The sequence below is a fragment of the Armigeres subalbatus genome, chromosome 2 (genome assembly GCF_024139115.2).
Source record: "Armigeres subalbatus isolate Guangzhou_Male chromosome 2, GZ_Asu_2, whole genome shotgun sequence".
In the NCBI taxonomy this organism is placed as follows: domain Eukaryota; kingdom Metazoa; phylum Arthropoda; class Insecta; order Diptera; family Culicidae; genus Armigeres; species Armigeres subalbatus.
This window is the reverse complement of record NC_085140.1, coordinates 218,283,322-218,300,416: the sequence shown is the minus strand read 5'-3', so window position 1 is coordinate 218,300,416 and position 17,095 is coordinate 218,283,322. Positions and strand designations below refer to the sequence as shown.

At 39.0% G+C, this 17,095-nt stretch overlaps 1 protein-coding gene across 2 annotated transcripts in view; it reads right to left on the bottom strand.

Annotated features, from left to right (window-relative positions):
• LOC134215899 (G-protein coupled receptor dmsr-1-like) overlaps nt 1-17,095 on the bottom strand; it is a 167,494-nt gene that overhangs the window by 105,053 nt on the left and 45,346 nt on the right. For both annotated transcript variants that reach the window (XM_062694989.1, XM_062694988.1), the window contains exon 2: nt 7,112-7,457. In XM_062694989.1, coding sequence (XP_062550973.1) covers nt 7,112-7,254 — 143 coding nt within the window. In that variant the 5' untranslated portion in view covers nt 7,255-7,457. The remainder of the gene's footprint in view (nt 1-7,111; nt 7,458-17,095) is intronic.

Genomic DNA, 17,095 nt, shown 5'->3' with positions numbered 1-17,095 from the left:
CTTCGGCAGCAGTACTAACTTTTACCGCTTCCAGCAATCGGGAAAGTTTCATTCGTCTATGCAATTCTGCAATGTGGTGCGAAACATGTCCGGGTTGACCTGGATCGCCGTTTTCAAGACCAGATTGGGGATACCATCTAGTCCCGGAGCCTTATTAGTTTTTAGGCTTTTGCTGCCGTAACTAGTTCAAGGTTAGTGGCACGGGCTTCATCTCTACTGGTGTTTTCCTCACCATACGGTGTGGGAGGCCAGACTGGTGCTTCGTGATGCGGAAACAGTCCTCAATAATTGCTTTGAGTTTTTCTGGGCTCCTCTCTAGCGGTATCGCTGGGCCTTTAATCTTAGCCATAGCGATCCTGTATGCATCCCCCCATGGGTTTGCATTCGCGTTGTGGCAGAGCTCTTTCATGCAAGCTGCCTTACTGAGCCTAATTTCCTTTTTGAGTGCGGCTTTAGCCGCCCTAAACACTGGTCTGCGGTCTTCTCTTTCTACATCGCTGCGGGCTCTCTGCATCCTCCTCCTTGCTCGAAAACAGCTACGACGGAGTTCTGCGATCGTTTCATTCCACCAATAGATTTGCCTACGTGCATACCGTGGCTGTACCTTTCTCGGCATGGTTGCATCGCAGGCTCGGGTCAATGCTGCAACCAGCTCGTCTGGACTCAGATTTTGAAGATTGCGCTCGAATCGCATTGCTTCGGCAAACACATCCTTGTCAAAGGATTCTGTCTTCCACTTTCGCTCCTTGATACTGCTCTCGCGTGGTTCCGAGTGTACCCTCCCTCCGACACAATACAGGACCGCTTGATGGTCGCTATGCGTATAGTCCTCGCAGACTCTCCAGTTCGTGTTCCTTGCTAAGGCAGGACTGCAGAAGGTAACATCGATGATGGACTCTCTGCCATCCCTTCGATATGTGCTCGTCGAACCTTCATTAATCAAGTCTACATTGAGCCTGGCAAGTGCTTCTAGTAGACTCCAACCTCTAGGGTTAGTGCAACGACTGCCCCACTCTACTGCCCAGGCGTTGAAGTCCCCAGCAATGACGACTGGCCTCCTGTCGATAAGTTCCTCTGCTACCTTATCCAGCATCCGGTTGAATTGATCAATCGTCCAACGTGGCGGTGCGTAGCAGCTACATATATAGATTCCGTTAACTTTGGCGATCACGAAGCCTTCAGCTGCGCGATACACAATTTCTTGGTATGGGTATCTTCCTACCGTACATATTGCGGCGGTTCCTGCTTCATCCGCTACCCAATTACCGTTTCCTGGTGGGATCCGGTATGGATCAGAGATGATTGCAACGTCGCATTTCGAATCCCTCGCAGATTGCCACAGCAGGTGCTGCGCAGTATCACAGTGGTTGAGGTTAATTTGTATTACCTCCACTGTAATTTACTTGACATCGCCTGTTTGAACGCTGGACATTTTTGACCACCAGTAACATGGTCTCTGCGCCCACCGCTTCTACAGATCTGGAATTTCGGTGGCTTTTTGCAGCTTTGTGCCTTATGACCTTCTTCGCGTGTGTGTGTGTGTGTGTGTGTGTGTGTGTGTGTGTGTGTGTGTGTGTGTTTTATTATTATTTTTTTTTTTTACAAGGGTTAAAGGCCATCAAAAATCTGCGCGACAGACACCTCGAGCATCCACACTAAGCTCGAAGGCGAACAGGGATGGGCTCCTCCCGACCTGCTAAAAATGTGCCTCCCGGATAAACCGGGTCCCTTATCCTCCTTGCCTCGATCCCCCCGGGACCACTGGATGCTGCGACTACTTCGGGGGGGGGCTGTGCTCATGCACTTCTTCTAAAATTCCGGCCCCTAGCTTAGGCTAGTTCGCCGACTGGCTTGCTGAGATCCACTGCTACGTTGTCTCGATCCCTCGACGGTCATGCCAGAAACTTCCTTACTCGAATCCTCCTGACTCCCTCGGCATCGAGGGTGGTCCACCAGTTTCGGTGAAGGAAACTTCTGCACTGATGGTGCCCGACTACCTGCGGCTATCGCATGGGACGCTTTCGCGGATTGCGCCGACTTCGTCTTCGGGTTGCAAAGGTGGTCCGACAGTTCCGGTGATGGATGACGTCCGCACTGACGGTGCCCTACATACCCGAAGCACTTCCTTCTTCTTTCTTCTTTCTTCTTTCTTCAGCAGGTTGACTGATCGAGTGCCGAAGTCGGTCCGACGATTCCGGTTGGCAGAAAACTTCCGGTTCACCGGCGCCCCGACGACCCGAGGCCAACACTGCTCACTATGCTGGATTTTCCTCCGAGCCGACGCTTGTTTGCTGGTCCCTTCTCCATCTACGCTGCAGCTCTGACAATATTTGCCTCACGACTCTGCTTACCACATTCCACGTATCTTCATCGTGACATTCGCTCTGCGATGTTGTCCACGCTTAGGGCAGGCATTCCTCTACGTGCTTCCGCAAACCTCGGACAATCGAATAACACGTGCTCTGGAGTCTCCTCTACGTTGATACACGCCGGGCAGAATGGCGATGACGCATGGCCACATCGGTGCAGATATTGGCGGAAACAACCGTGTCCGGATAGGAACTGAGTGAGGTGAAAGTTCACCTCTCCATGCTCCCATGTTCACCCACGTCGACACATTGGGGATGAGCCGGTGGGTCCACCTTCCATTGTCTGCATTGTCCCACTCCTGCTGCCACTTCACCATTGAGTCCAGTCTCATCGTCTCCCTCACATTTCTGGTACCTCTCCGTTGGTAGCACTCGATATCCTCTGCTAAGGTTATGCAGATTGGAATCATCCTGCGATAACGCAAACTGCCTCTGACGAAATTGTTCGGTACGCACTCGCCACTCGAATGGCCATTAGACGAAACACGCTATTCAACTTCCTGCGATTACGTTTCGTCTTGAGCGCAGCTCCCCAGGCTGGAACGCCGTACCTAAGTATTGAGGATGATACGGTCGCCAGAAGACGCCTACAGCTGCCTCTCGGTCCGCCAACGTTCGGCATGATCCTAGCAAGCGCACTGACCATCTTTGCCGCCTTCTCGCAGGAATAGTCGACATGGGTGTTGAAATTCAAACGGTCGTCGATCATCACTCCTAGTGTGTGTGTGTGTGTGTGTGTGTATGTGTGTGCGTCTGTGCGCACCCACCCAAAAAAAATGTCACTCATTTTTTAGGTACTTCTCCTTAACCGATTTACTCGCAACAAGTTGCATTCGACGCAGGACACTCTGCCATTGTTTCCTATTGAAAATTTGTTAGATCGGACTATGGGCTCGGAAGTTATGGCCAAAATACCACTTTTATTACAGAAAAAAATGTCACTCATTTTTCATGCACTTATCCTTAACCGATTCACTCGCAACAAGCTGCATTCGACGCAGGATACTCTGCCATTGTTTCCTAATGAAAATTGGTCAGATCGGACTATGGGCTCGGAAGTTATGGCCAAAATACCACTTTTTTACAGAAAAATTGAGTAAAAAAATGTCACTCATTTTTCAGGCACTTATCCTTAATCGATTTGCTCGCAACAAATTGCATTCGACGCAAGATACTCTACCATTGCTTCCTATTGAAAATTGGGCAGATCGGACTATGGGCTCAAGAGTAATGGCCAAAATACTATTTTTATAATGCACGAGAAAGGCACCATTACCGCTAGGTGGATTAATCAGGGTTTTTTTAGTTCATTCCACAAATATGCATCATTTTATGCCTTGGAAAGGCCAAATGTGTGAACGGTACCCGTTATTTGTTGTCGAAATTGCTTACAGAATATTTTCCAGGTACTCAGAAGTCGTTCGTAATAAACTACAGGCGGTGAAAGTTATTTCATGAAAATCAATGTTATTTTTGGTATTATTTACGAAAATAAAAAGTATGACAAAAATTTTTGGGGTGACAAAATCGGGTCGAAAACGTGACAAAATCGGGACGTGATAAAATCGGGTCGAAAACGTTATAAAATCGGGGGTAGACAAAATCGGGGAGTGACAAAATCGGGTCAACACACTATATGTCAACCTTTTAACATAATGTGGAGCAAAAATTTACACAAACTTATAACCCATTCAATATATTACCATTTGTCTAATAACCGTACCACAAACTGCCTTCCTGCCTTCCTTCTTCTTTCTTCTTCTTCCTTCCTTCTTTCTTACTTCTTTCTTCTTCCTTCTTCCTTTTTCCTTATTCCTTCTTCTTTCTTCCTTCTCTTCCTTCTTCCCTTTTCCTTCTTCCTTCTTTCTTTTTCCTTCTTCCTTCTTCTTTCTTCCCTCTTCCTTCTTCCTTCTGCCTTCTACCTTCTTCCTTCTTCCTTCTTCCTTCTTCTTTCTTCCTTTTTCCTTCTTTCTTCTTTCTTCTTCCTTCTTCCTTCTTCCTTCTGCCTTCTACCTTCTTCCTCTTCCTTCTTCCTTCTTCTTTCTTCCTTTTTCCTTCTTTCTTCTTGCTTCTTCCTTCTTCCTTCTTTCTTCTTCCTTCTTCCTTCTTCTTTCTTCCTTCTTCTTTCTTCCTTCTTCTTTCTTCCTTCTTCCTTCTACCTTCTACCTTCTTCCGTCTTCCTTCTTCCTTCTCCATTCTTCCTTCTTCCTTCTTCCTTATTCTTTCTCCCTTTTTCTTTCTTCTTTCTTCCTTTTCCTTCTTCTTTCTTCCTTCTTCCTTCCTCCCTTTTCCTTCTTCCTTTTTCCTACTTCCTTTTTCCTTCTTCCTTTTTCTTTCTTCTTTTTTTTCCTACTTCCTTCTTCTTTCTTCCTTTATCCTTCGTCCCCTTTCCTTCTTCCTTTTTCTTCCTTCCTTCCTTCCTTTTCTTCCTTCTTCCTTCTTCTTTCTTCCTTCTTCCTTCTTCTTTCTTCGTTCTCCCTTCTTCCTTCTACTTTCTTCCTTCTTCCTTCTTCCTTCTTCCTTCTTCCTTCTTCCTTCTTGCTTCTTCCTTCTTTCTTATTCATTATCCCTTCTTCCTTCTTCCTTTTTCCTTCTTCCTTCTTCCTTCTTTCTTCTTCCTTCTTCCTTCTTCCTTCTTCCTTCTTCCTTCTTCCTTCTCCCTTCATAAGGAAACGTATTTCATCTGTTCGGCCAAATGGCATTCGGCCAAATGGCGTTCGGCAAAATGACCCTTTCGGCCAAATGGCGTTCGGCCAAACGACATTCGGCCAAACGACATTCGGCCAAATAACCCTAAGCCCAGTATTTGCTAAGCTAGGACATATTGCCCCTCCTTTCCCTATAGTAAGCGAAAATGTGCGCTCATGTAAAAATTCCATACGAATCTTGAATTTAGTTGTTCACGATTTAATCAACTTTAGTCTTGATTTTCGCATGAAGAAATATCATATAATTTGATATTTGATATTTCAATGCCTCCTTAAGGATAAAATGTTATATTAGATTTTTTTTAAATCATGTTTGAAACCAGACCGTAAAACTAAGAACTAAAGCTGAAGGGCCAGCTGGCCAAACTCTTATTATGTAAATAGATGATCAACAAATCTTAATGCATTCTACAATGCAGCGAAGATGAAAAATTGTCTTTCGTGTTACAAACACCGTGTATTTTGAGATGTGTGTCCCCGAAAGCGTGGGATAGATTTGAAGTTGGATTCTAACGGGTTTCACCTTAAAGTAAGCTTTCAATTGAGTGCAAGAAACAGCGGCAGGACAGTATGAGCCGAAGGCAATCGTGAGTGAAGAACGAGAATCGCCATCTCCTCATTGGCAATCCTAAGTCTTGCTCGCAAGGCTAACTGGAGATCCCAGACCGTCACATATTGTACATACGATGCAAATATTGTGACTGAATCACTCTGAAGAACAGATCTTCAATTTGAGACTTACGCCTTTAATCATGCAAGAGCTTCAGTTGTGGTTGACGAAGTTGTGGTTCATCGTTTCATCGCAAAAAAAAAAAATAAAAAAAGTCACCACAAAACTCGTCTTGCGTAGAGCCGCTAGCGTGGAGGCTTTCATTTCTGTTCGTAAAATATTTTCTATCAGTAGTGATAACTCAGAGGTGGATCCGAAGAAGGGTGGTTCAAGAAAATAATATTTTATTAATAATGCCTCCTTTTTTAATGGATCTATTTCATTATTTTGCATTGGGAATTATAGAGGACGCTTTTATTTGGTAACAAAAGTACTGTACAAAACTACTACAACATATTAGATCCATCCACTCCAATATTGAAATGCAACCGGCATTCAAGCCACCCCAAGCTGCAGATTTTGACATCGGTAGCGGCAATTGACCTGTGCTGTCTAAGTTTGACCATCTACCCAAGCTTGGTCCTGACGGTGAACATATTTTCGCCTCCAGTCACGAGGTGACCCGTTTGGATAACAACACATTGATAGAATATATACATAGTCGATTTCCCCAGTTCAATATTTTACGAAGAAATAAAGATAGAGAAGCAATTTAGGAGGCTTTCCAGAGAATGAGAGTCCATAAACTTTTATAGGCAGCAATGAAAACAAATCTCAAATAGTTGTAAAATAACAAGAGCCGATAAGTTTACTTGTTTCAAATGCTATATTGTTGAGACATAACAAAAGACTGCCCACATAACAGTTGAAATGAAAATTACGATTTTCGTCATTTGACTTTAATGGAAATTGAGTGTTCAAACAGTGACATTCAACTCGCCTGATTTGAAGTAACAGTAAACATGTTGAAACATTTTCAAGTAATTTGATTTCTTCAATTCCCTTGCACAAGTGGAAGCCGTTAACGAAAGTCTCTCGCTGAAGTATTGCTTAAATAATGGACAGAGTGGAAAAAGTCTAACATTAAAGGGATTTGATTTGAGTGGGTTAGGCCCACTTACCTTCTTATCAGGTGTCAGGTGGCAGAAGTGAATAAAAGTCGTGGCTACTAGCCAGCCTTTACGTATCAATACGAAAACTTTGTTGAGCAATTACATAAATCATGTTAGGTGCAAGGTGTTATTAGAAAAACGTTTCGTTTTTCTTGTGCACGTTCCAAAAAAAACTAAAATAAATTCAACCAGGTAGAAGAACTTACATGTTTTCTCTCTCGGACGATGCATATCACTTGGTATGCAACCGAAGTTCAACACAAATCACATCAGCTTACGTGATTCACTTGTAAAAGACAATTTATTGCTCACCTTGTATGGAAGTCGTCCAGGCCTTGGCCACAGTAAAGAAGTTCACGAACTGTCGAGTTGTCGGCCGTGCCACCGGTGGATGCATCGGAATCGTTCATCACTAGGTGACCCATTTCTGTCACGTTCATTTTTTCCTCCAACATTGTGCCGCTTTTGTATCGTAACCATCAGTACCAGAGTTTTCTCGTTGAATTCAATTACATTATTGTTTCTTTTGCCACTTACACTGCTACCTTCTTTTTTCTCAATAGAACTCACTCTGCCCCGTTTCACAGTGCCAGTGTTCGCAAGCAGCGGGGTGACTTAGATCGCATCTGCCAACGAGTGTCATGTGTTGGGATCCATCCTGCAAGAAAGATTATGGAAGACATAAAAGCAACTCGTTAGAGCAACGCACCAACTACTTAATGAACATAAAAGAACTTATCTGCTACTTGGAAAGTGAGACAACTTATTCAATGTGTATACCATGGACATGTACTTCCATCGCGTGGGGCCTGGTTTGAATTCATATTTTCCCTTTTTGCATTTTAGTTTGCATTGGTACATTGTATTCATTTCAACGGCATAGTATCCGTGACTGTCCCATGTTGTGCTCAAGTTTAGAGTTATCCATAGACACCCCTCTTAACCATGTTTTCCATGGTATAATTACTCAACTAAATTCAATAAAACGAAATTTTCACAACTATGCATTTACAAATTTAGTTCAGCTTTGCTTATTTAATCTTGAATTTCCAATAGGTACATACATCCAAGGTTTTATTTGTTGGCAAACATCATTTTTCTCAGAGATGAGATCCCGAAGACAAATCTCCTTTTCATTATTTACGAAGGTCAAGAAGAAGTAATGTAATAAATGACCAGAAGGTAGAACAATTCCAGATTTGGTTTGCGATGGAATGAAAAATGTAGCAGTTTAGAGAAGCAAATGCCCCCGAGACTTTTTGTTTCATCAGCTCAGCCGACGCGTTGTATGTTGTTACCTGTGAAATGTGGTCTATCGGGTGTTTTCTTAGAAGGTGTTTATAAAAACGAATACAATATGAGGAATGTAAAATTATCTTAGACAGCGCTCAACATGAGAATATAATTATAGTAACATAGCGATGTCTCCTTGTACCATGCGACTGACTGCGCTGGTATTGAAGTAAAGCTGGTGTTGACATCAAATGCTCTCAATTATTAACTGTGAAAGTGGATCTTGAGCAGTTGAGAGTTGACAAGGAGCTATTTGCCATCAACATCAAGCTTACAAAATGCCTAAAAGAAGGAAGCTTTTCATTCAAATCACGTCTGGGACGTGTTGACCTGCAAACCTACTGTACAATATTACGATGGACTGCATATGTGCATATGTACACTGCCAATGTAATGTTTTGCAATAGTGGTATCACTAGCATACACAAATCATACTGAAATAATCTTATCGAATTTTATTAACAAGTAGTCACAGAACTATGAAAACAGAAGTTAAAATTTAAGAATCTAGAGTGTTACCTCCCTAGTTATGCTTATGGCGCATCCTCCACCTACCAAATGTGTTTCCGAAAGGTAGTCTCTGTCATGGTAATAAGCGAAAATAATAAGGCAGTATAAAACACGAAAGCATTACCTTGTGTTATTCAAGAATCGTGTCAAGCTAATGTGCCCAACCAAATATGTCCAACCACCGTAAAAGGGTTTAATATGGCCTACCTACGCGAAAGTGCTTCTTATTTTTTCTTTTTCGTCGTTATGTGCAAAAGCTTCCCACGACTAAGATTTTGCACCTCGCCGCATTTTCATTAAGTAGGGTTAGTGTTCCTGGATTTCATCAGCTCCTATGTTCATCCCATGAGAAGCAAAGCAATGGAAAGAATAATTCAACAAAAAGAAGCGGCGAAATTGGTGCCGTATTTATTTGATTCGCGATGAGATGAATATATGTTTAGTGAGATGAACACCAGAGCAGTTCGACTAAAATAAAAATTCCATCTAAAAAATTAGAAATTTTCCATGAAAAACTTGGAAAATGCTAATAAAGAAATTAGCGTATGAGCAACAAATAAATATAAAATTTCCACAAATAATGCAAAATGTCCATAAACAATTAAAAATTTTCCAAAAAACAAAAATAAATAAGCACTTTTAAAAGCAAAAACTGCAATTAAAAATGAACCATTTTCGATATAGAAATCAAAATGTTCCATAAAAAAATAAACAAAATTTCCATAAATTAGCAAGAAACAATTACAAAATTTTCCATAAAAAATTTCAAAAAAGTTCCACGAAAAAAATAATAAAAAAAATATAAAAAATTCTATAAATAAATATAAAAAAATAAAACTGAGCATTTTTTCATAGATGACTCCCTGAAAGCGTTTAAAGTTAAAGGAAAATTTCATCAAATTTATTGCTTTTTTGAATTTTTTATTATTTACTTTTTTATTGCTCCTTATTAATTATTCTACGGATTTTTTATAGAACCAAACAATATTCTGTAAATGTTCATTACTGATATTGATTTATTAATGTAAAATTCTTCTCCTATAATTGCATTTTTTGCTTGTAAGAGTGCCTTTTTTATTTTGCGAAAAATTCTTAATTGTTTATGGAACTTTTGCATTATTTGGAAATTTTATTTGGCTGCCGAGCAGTTCTCCTACATATTTCTAAAATTAAAATCTGCGAGGTTTACGAGCCAATTTGCATTTGGTCATTATTTGGATTAGGAATACCTTCCCGACTCAATAATATCAAATGTTGTTAAGATAGCAAAATGACATATGGACATATCAGATCAGACGACAATATCAATGTTTTGCCCTAAAATATCATTATGACATCAAGTTACGCTATTTGTAAAAAGTCATCAATATCATGTGCCATTAGTTTGTTCTTATCCATAGCATATCTATCTAGATATATATTATGAAAATTTTTGATATTGCTGCTAGAGATGTCGTAAAATCTCGATTAATCGATTAGTAACTAATCGATTACTCTCGATTCTTGACGATTATTGAATTGATTCATCTTTGATTACTACATCGATTCAAAATTAATCGATTATCACAACGATGAATCGATTAATCGAAGTTATCGACATCTAAGCGTTGTCGTAAAATCCCGATTAATCGATTAGTAACTAATCGATTACTCTCGATTCTTGTCGATTATTGAATCTATTGATCGTTGGGAAGTAATCGATTCAAAATAAATCGATTATCACAACGATTAATCGATTAATCAAAGTAATCGATTAATTTGCGACATCTCTAATTGCTGCTTGTTCTTTTATCTCTTATATCAGTCAAGTTCATAACATGTTTTGTTATTTTGGTCATAGCTTCTGCCCGGGTTATGCCCCTGGGAAGACGAAAAAATCTTTACTTTTAGTTTACTAACTCAGATGGGAATATGTACATTATGTGGGAGATTTTGATTTGAAAAATGGAGGTAACCACTTTTCCTTCGATGGGACTCGAACCCACGACCATCAGTACGCTAGACTGGTGCTTTTAGTGAACTAAGCTACAAAGGACCTCCGTCGGCCTACGCAACTTAGCGGCTACTGAATGATCCCGAGATGCCCAAACTGGACGCAAAGTCAAATCACTCACAATTCATTTGTCAAGCCAACACTTCCACTGGCGGCTACACACATTCTTCATCAGCAATTGTACTACTGATCAAGTAGAAGATGCTATTTGTGCAATTTTTCAGTCGATCGTCAAGCTCAGACCCGACCGCATTGCATACACAAGAGCACGCAACTAGGGATGTCCGATTTTTTAATTAATCGATTATCGAAAAATCTTTTTTTTGTGCCATTTCATTGATCCGATTAATTAACAGCAACTAATCGATTATTTTTATAATTTATTTGAAAATTCCGAAGTTGGTTACAGTTCTACAATGTTTTTGAATTTATAGTTTTACTAAATTTATTTTTAACATCTCAATAGTTGCTAGAAACATTGCTTCATAATTATACAAGATATATCTGAAGAAGAAGTTCTTCCCCTGCCCAAGAACTTTTTCTTGTGATATTCTCCCTTCCGTAAGATATAACATGTATTTTAAATGCAGACCCTTATTTTGATTTCATGATGTCGAATCGTCGAATGCCAAGGATTTTTTTTTGCTAAGTTACATAGCGTTTTGTTGGTTGAAGTTAGGTAGAAACTATTTAACGAGATTTGGACACCTGCATGACCATATTCAAAGGTTTCTTCCATTAGTTTATTTCATCAGTACAGAACCAACAAAAATGTAAGAAATTGTTTTCTTAGGTAGGGTAAGACGGTATAATGCGCCCCACCTGTCCAAAACGCCCCCCTTTGATTTCTAGAAAACTATAACTAACTAAGGGTCAAAATCAGTTAGTACCTTTAAATATTTGTAAAACCATCATACTATGTGAATATGGAAGTATTTTTGTATTAGGGTTAAGCCAGGCATTTTCATCTTTTCGTCATAGTCTTGAAAAACAATAAAAGAGACACTTTTTTGCCATACTTATCCATACTTAATCGTAAGCTCAAAAGAAACGTTCGGCTATGGTGGAGTTCTAGCAAATGGACGTTGCTTTCGCCCCTACGACGATGGATGGAAATACCTGCCGTGTCCCTACACAATGAAAATAATAGCAAAATACAAAAAGTTACAATTTTGATGTAACTTTTTATGTTTGTTTGCTCAACATTCTGGAGCGACGTTAGCATACTGTCCGCAAAACTTGCACTGGAACACTCAGTTGGGCAACAGCATAACTTTTCTCAGTGGTTAATATGATATAACGTTGCTTCCATCTTCGAAAATGTAACGTTTTTCGAAAATATGTTTCACTGGTCAAAACGCCCCTTTGTAGGCAGGACGATATGCCCTTACCAACTGGACACAAGCGCGGCAAGCTTGCAGCAGTTGCTTCCAAATTATATGGAAACTATTGAAATGTAATTCACACCTGATTAAATGGACTTATGTTGTTTTTTTAATGTCAAGCACATAAGGATTTGAAATCTTTTTACTATGGGATTGATACTAATTAAGGGCTATGAAACTTCTTTAGCTAAGGTGGGGCGTATTGCCCAGGCACTTTTAGAAATCCATTTTATCACGACTTTTCAAAAAAGCTTTATTACGTGTTATCTGTAATATTTTTATATGACTACTCACGGGCAATGCATTTGCGACTTCCTGGACCACCAAATAACACAAATGTGCATTAATTGCATTAATTGCGTTGAAAAGTAAAAAGTTATCAAGGAATTGTCTTAGGGGGGGGGGCATATTATACCGTCTTACCCTATGTCCAATAAATTCTGGAGTACGGGTTCTAAGCTACATCGGCAAATTTATCAAAAAATACAATGCCTCAAGATCAAATACATATATTAGTATATCCTTACATCAGTTTACACACAAATACTGCTTGATGAATGTATTTAGGCTGAAGCTCAAATCATCGAGGTTCTCCAAAACGTGCTGAAGATCAATCAAATCTCAAATTCACTTGCTTTCAAACCGCTATAGATAAGAAAGTTGATATGATTTCATTGCTTAACTATTAAACATAACTCACATCTTCAAGGTTCTTTAAAACATCATTGAATTCAAATCATTAGGTCTATAAGATCATCGAAGTCATGAATCTCAACCCTCTTTTTACGACAGTTTTTTATACGTCACTTCGTTTTATAAAACTTAAAAAGTTACTGGAGTTTACGATCTCCTTTTTACGACAGAAAAAAGAATTTAAATAGAATTTAAAATAATATTGACATCCAGAAATAAGCCTATAAAAAGGCACTTTCGGAATTCATCATTTGCCGTCAAAAATTGTTCCATTCCAAGAACTTCCTGGAGTCTACACGTAACCAAGGACCTAAGATCTACAAGCGTAACGAAAGAGCCGTTTTTTAAATGGATCATGCCTTATTTGATTAGAGATAGGCGAACGCTCACGAGCCGTTCATTTGAACCGGTTCGTAAGAAAAAGCGTTCAAACCACGGCTCTCTAAATTTGAACCGCGGCTCACAAATGAACCGTGGTTCAAATAAACACCGTGTTACTTGATCAGCCGCTTTATTTTGACATTTACTGTTTGTTTGTTCAGGAGCCAGCTTATATTCTCCCACTCCTTACTTTCATACTGCCTAGCGTTTTCTGGCCTTGAAATGAACGAGCTAGTAGCGCAGTCGCAGTATTTTTGGATTCTTGATTTTAAAATCAGAGATTTGGAGATGACAGCAAATAACTGCAAGCATATCAATCGATAATTGACCTTCCCCGTCAAAAACTGAATCTTGTTTTATAAACGCAGTCAATTTTTGGCTCTTTTTGGCTCAACTTTCCCAACAAACCCATAACAATCGAAAACAAAATCTGAAAAAACTGCTGCACGTGTGAACCGGCCTGAAGAATTCACCTCAATCGGGCGCATATTAGGCCAAGCTCAAATACCAGCACTTTTTTGTATAGGTTCATCGGGAAAGTTGACCTTTAAAAAAATAAAGATCCGATTGAGTGAGATTTTTTTTTAACGGGAAAGGGCAATTCAAAAACAGGTTCTGTCGAAGCTTAGTTGTCTTTATGGGAGGAGTTTGACGAACAGATCAGTAAGCTTCGAGATCATATTATGATCCATTAGTTTCTGCCATACTCGAAGACGCTAAGTACACCACTAAACCTTACCTGCCGAAAGTTAGCGATCCCTTGTTCTGGTGGGAGCAGTAAAAAAAATATCCGAGGTTACATCAGATGGTCTTGTTAAGACTTTGTATTACGGGTACTCAAATGTCATTTGTGAGGATTTTTTTTCCAAAACATTTGTAGTGAGCGACGCAGCCGACTAACATCGGAAAACATTGAGGAAAATATATATGTATGCCAACATTCACATTGAAAAGATTGAACTTCGTTAATCTGTAATTCGTTAAAAATAAAATGGAGCACGGAGCACGAAATTAATAAAAACAGCAAAAAAGTCCACTAGAGATGAGTTATATATCAAGAAGTTACTAGAAGTTCAAATAAAAATGGAACTCCAATACATAATTTGAATGAAGTATCGCTCAAACTACCGGGACTTCATAGTTCTTTTGAATGAACTAACGAGCCGTTCAAATGAGTCGGCTCATTTAAGTGAACGCTTGGTTCAGAGCCGCTCATCGGAATGAACCGTTTTGCCCATCACTATATTTGATATGTTAAACCAAATCCTATTCCAGGTCATCCAAGAATGCCCTGGAGTATAGGTTTTGAGTTCTACCCTTGTAACCGAAGGGCTGTGATCATTTTAAAAAATTGTTCATGCCCTATATGATCTGTTAAACCAATCTTAATATGCCTTAAGCAGCCGTTCCTTTCCAGGTCATCCAAGAATTCCTTAGACTCCTCAGCCACGGTTTCATCCCAAATATGTCCTCCGAGTATTTTTCTTTCACTTGCGTTTCAAATGTAGGCATATGAGTTGTTCTAAGATCTCCAAATTGTCCAGGAGTTTGAATCAAATGGTCTACCGAACCAACCAAGTCTTTCCTGATGTCCACAGCCGCGGTAACAACCCAATTATTTCCTCCAAGTATTTGTCTATTCACCTATTTGTCTATTCACTTGCTTCTAAAATCCAGGCATATGAGATGTTATAAGGTCTCCAAATTGTTCTGGAGTTTGAATCAAATGGTCTACCGAATCAACAATGGCTTCCATGATGTCCCCAGCCGTGGTAACAACCCAATTATGTCCTCCGAGTATTTGTCTTTCGCTTGCGTCTCAAATGTATGCGGTAAAATGCATGTGAACCAAACAGAAATAGCATCCCATCTTCATCTTTCCTATGTTTGGAATCAATAATCCCTCGTCTCAAGTGAGCTAAAACACATACATTATAGAACCAAGTTTCGAACAATTTTTCAACATTTAACTCGAGACTTTCGATGGCTTCTTCTTCTTCTTATTGGCATTACATCCCCACACTGGGACAGATCCGCCTCGCAGCATAGTGTTCATTAAGCACTTCCACAGTTATTAGCTGCGAGGTTTCTAAGCCAGGTTACCATTTTTGCATTCGTATATCATGAGGCTAGCACGATGATACTTTTATGCCCAGGGAAGTCGAGACAATTTCCAATCCGAAAATTACCTAGACCGGCACCGGGAATCGAACCCAGCCACCCTCAGCATGGTCTTGCTTTGTAGCGCGTCTTACCGCACGGCTAAGGAGGGCCCTTTCGATGGCTTAGGTAAACAAATTTAGACAATTATCCTTGTTTTTTGTCTACTTGACGTAAAAACCAAAAGTAAGCAAGCCTGTGGAATAATTTTCTTTTTTGGAATTGGTGCTCATCAGCAGCACGGCATTACACAAAACGGTTCCAAAAAGTGAAATGGGGACGCGTGGTGCCTAGTTCCAGAATAAATATAGTTTTTCACTGGTAGAAGTTTTGTGAAATGTGAGAAAGTTGAAATGAAAAATGAACCACGTTAATATGAATAAGGTTCTGTTCAAATTATCGAGGGTTCACGGAACCTACTTCAAATTCCACAATTTTTAAATCGTAGTATGCCATACACTATCAAAAATCTGGTAAAATTTCAGTGCAGGGTTTTCTATAGCTTAAGAGAGGATTTTCAGCGGTAGCCCTTACTTTGCACCGTTCAATGTGCAAAAACGATTCATTAAAAAATGAAAAACGATCAGTAAATAACATCTGAATGTTTCATGAACCGCTACCATAAATCCATAAAATAGTTCGAGAGATTCCATAAAGAATAATTTTATGATCCATAAAAATTTTAAATGATTTAAATGAAAAATTTTATGATCCATTGGAAAATGATCCATAAAAACGGTATTTTGATCCATAAAATTTCAAGTTTGTGCAATTTTTATCCTGATGATGATCCATACCTAATGATGGTCATATGATCCAAAATGTTGTTTATATGATCCATAATTTTGTTAATGTGATCCCTAATGCTTGGGAAGAAGGCCAATGAAACTATATCAATTGATCCACACATTTTTTAAAATCTATGGATCATTTGGCAAAATTTATGGATCATATCACCAAAACTATGGATCACTTGAACAAAGTTTTGGATCAAATGGCCAGAATTATAAATCATATGACTAAATTTATGGATCATATTACTGAAATTATGGATCATTATCACGATAAAAAATGCCCAAATTTAAAGTTTTATGGATCAAAATATAGTTTTTACGGATCATTTTCCAAAGATTTATGAATCATTTGTCATACGTTCATGGGAAAATAGAATAGAATTGTATTGTTTTTCTTGACCATGTTAATAGAACATATTTTCCTATTAATTGATAAATTTTAGCTTAGTCATGGATCGAAAAATTATTCTTTATGTAATCTGAAATATTTCATGAATTTATGGTAGCGTTTTATGGAACATTTAGATGTTATTTGAGGATCGTTTTTCATTTTTTTTATGGATCCGTCTTTATTGTTTATATGCAAAAGTATGTTTTGCCGATTTTAAGCAGTTTGAAATAAATTATGTTATTCAGTATACGTAAGAAAATTTAATGTTATTTATTATAAAGATTTCTAATACTTTTTTGCCAAAGCAAGCGCCTAATGAAAACTTATACTTTTCATTAACTTATGAATGTTATTAGTTTTTTTGGGGTGGGTTCATTCATTAGGTGGCATAATGAAGTGTATTAGTATTTTCGAACTGGTTTTTGCCATAACTTATAAGGTTTTTTCTTTACTTGTAGGGATAAAGGAGATTAGGTAGATATTTCATATAATCGGTAGTAATCGTGTGCGAAGGTGGACGACAAACATTTTCGTTTAGCAGTTTTTATTAATTTCGTCTGGTTGTGGCCCGCGATTCAGGTGAAAGTGATTTCTACGTGATTCTCCACGTGTCAATTTCGAACATAAAGCAACTGCATAGAAGACTTTTGGAAGAAACAAGTGCCTTTTTTAAACAAATTTCATTTGCCAATTATA